General features: G+C 38.1%; 1 protein-coding gene across 1 annotated transcript in view; it reads right to left on the bottom strand.

Moving 5' to 3' along the window:
- Nucleotides 1-34: 34 nt before the first annotated feature.
- Nucleotides 35-2,160, bottom strand: part of LOC110456686 — a 7,022-nt gene continuing 4,896 nt past the window's right edge. Inside the window, exons 2-3 of the mRNA XM_021507566.1 lie at nucleotides 1,898-2,032; nucleotides 35-886 (exon numbers count right to left, since the gene is read on the bottom strand). Of these exons, the coding sequence (XP_021363241.1) occupies nucleotides 597-886; nucleotides 1,898-2,032 (425 nt within the window). The 3' untranslated portion in view covers nucleotides 35-596. The remainder of the gene's footprint in view (nucleotides 887-1,897; nucleotides 2,033-2,160) is intronic.

The raw sequence follows: 2,160 nt of genomic DNA, 5'->3' as shown, positions 1-2,160 counted from the left end.
ACGAACATAAAACAAGTGTTGCCATGATGTGGAAGTGGTGGAAATCTTGTTTTTGGTAAAATAAACAATTTATGGCCCTGGTTGCAGTGCAATATATGCATTCATGGCCCTCAGGAAATATGGCAGCTGAGAGAACCAGGGCCATAACGTGTTTATTATACCTAAAACAAGATTTCCACATCATGGCAACACTTGTCTGCTGCTGTTTTTTAGACAACAAAAAGGGAGACAATCCTGCCGAATTAGGACGTCATAGGGTAATTTTGTATAGTGAGGGGAATACGATGTTTTATCTCCCTGTCAGGTGACATATATACTATGTTTTGACACCACTCTGGACACTTACATTTGATGACAACTTCATGTAAAATGCACTAAACGTTGGAAAAATAGAAACATGCAGTTTTATAAACAATAATTATAAGTACACATATAATTTATTTGTCACTCATGTTCTCGACATTCAAAGAGATCAAATAAAGCTTTACGGTCACATGATTTCTGTTAGCTGGGTCGTGCTTGCAAAGCTTTTTTTATTATGTCCGAGTCTGGTGCACGTATCGTGTCAGACATGAAACAAATTTATACATTCACCATTAATTCCAACAAAAGTAAATGATTCGCTTCTCTTTCATAAAAGTAGGGAACTTGCACATTCTACATTTCAAACACACTGCCATAACTGGTGAGACAAAAACTAGATTTACCTCTGATTTGGGCTCAGGAGGCTTAGACTCTGATAAGTTGGCGTCATGGTGCACACTCAGTGATGTGGACGAGTCGTCACAATTCTGATTTATAGCTGGTTGTGGAAAGTCAAGGATGTTGATAATCTTTTTTAAAACACCCTGAACGGTTTTGCCTTCTTCCATTGTGATTCCAAGCACTATGGTCAATATAAAAGTAATGTAAATGTTAGCATACCAAGCCTAGGTCAACGTCTGGGAAAAATAGATACTCCGACTCATTAGATAGGCCTATTATTAATGCTGCTCACAAATTATAAGATAATAATTTTAATCTTTTATGGGTTATAACATGAATACACCTGGTATTAATCTCACACTTGTAGTCTTAAATGTGGACTAAAATACAGCTACAGGCAGGATATCAGTGTTTGATTCATAAAAACCTATACAAAGATTTAAACATATGACGCCTTTGACCTTGAATGTCGAACAAGGACATTAGGTTGAAAGTGGGTCAAGGTCATTCATTTGAACAAACTTGGTAGCCCCTTCATCCCAGCATGCTACAGACCCAATAACAGTACCCTGGGCCTTTTTGTTATTGAGAAGAAGTTGTTTAAAGATTTTAACATATTTGACCCCTGTGACCTTGAAAGTGGGTCAAGGTCATTAAATTGAACAAACTTGGTAGCCCTTCATCCCAGCATGCTTCTGGCCAAATATCATCAGCCTGGGCCTCTTGGTTATTCAGAAGTTGTTTACCGGGTAAAGTAAAATGTTGATGCCGGCCGGACGACGGACGACGCACCATGCCATAAGCTCACTTGGTTAGGTGAGCTAAAAACTGAATATAAAAGCTTACGACCTCTAACGCGACGTTTAATTCACCAAGCACAGTATTCTCCCCAGAAAAAAATTAAACCGTGTTGCGTTGCAAATTATACCAATATGTTCCTTCTGAATAATTAAAGCACCTTGAGGAAATGTACTTTTAATACCAGGAATATATAGGAGAAACAATTTTGGATAGCAGCATGGTAAAAAATTATGGTACCATGCTGCTAAAACAGGCAGGGGAGAACACTGAAGCATGAGCACAAATACCTAAAACAACAGTTTAAATTGTTGGCCTAATTATTACAAATCTTCCAGGTGGACAGTTGGATCTGTCACAAGACATGATCATCTTGGTGTGTAGTGTTACTTACGATTACAAAGCGACAATGCGTCAGCTTGCCTTCTGGCAGTGGTACATGTACTATCGACAGCATCTTTCCTAATCCGGTGAGCTGAGGCATCCATATATGCAAATGGCGACATCTGATCCTGATCAGGAACACCTACTGAAAATAATTGATGAATATAACTATATCTATTTTTTTGCTAGGCCAACATTAAAAAAATATTTGTTTGATGTACCCCTACCCAGGATGTAGAAGGTGGGTAGGTATGTAGGTATTGATTTTTTATT

This window comes from Mizuhopecten yessoensis, unplaced genomic scaffold, assembly GCF_002113885.1.
Source record: "Mizuhopecten yessoensis strain PY_sf001 unplaced genomic scaffold, ASM211388v2 scaffold8821, whole genome shotgun sequence".
In the NCBI taxonomy this organism is placed as follows: domain Eukaryota; kingdom Metazoa; phylum Mollusca; class Bivalvia; order Pectinida; family Pectinidae; genus Mizuhopecten; species Mizuhopecten yessoensis.
Note: the sequence above shows the minus strand (reverse complement) of the source record. Positions and strands in the feature narration are given on the sequence as shown.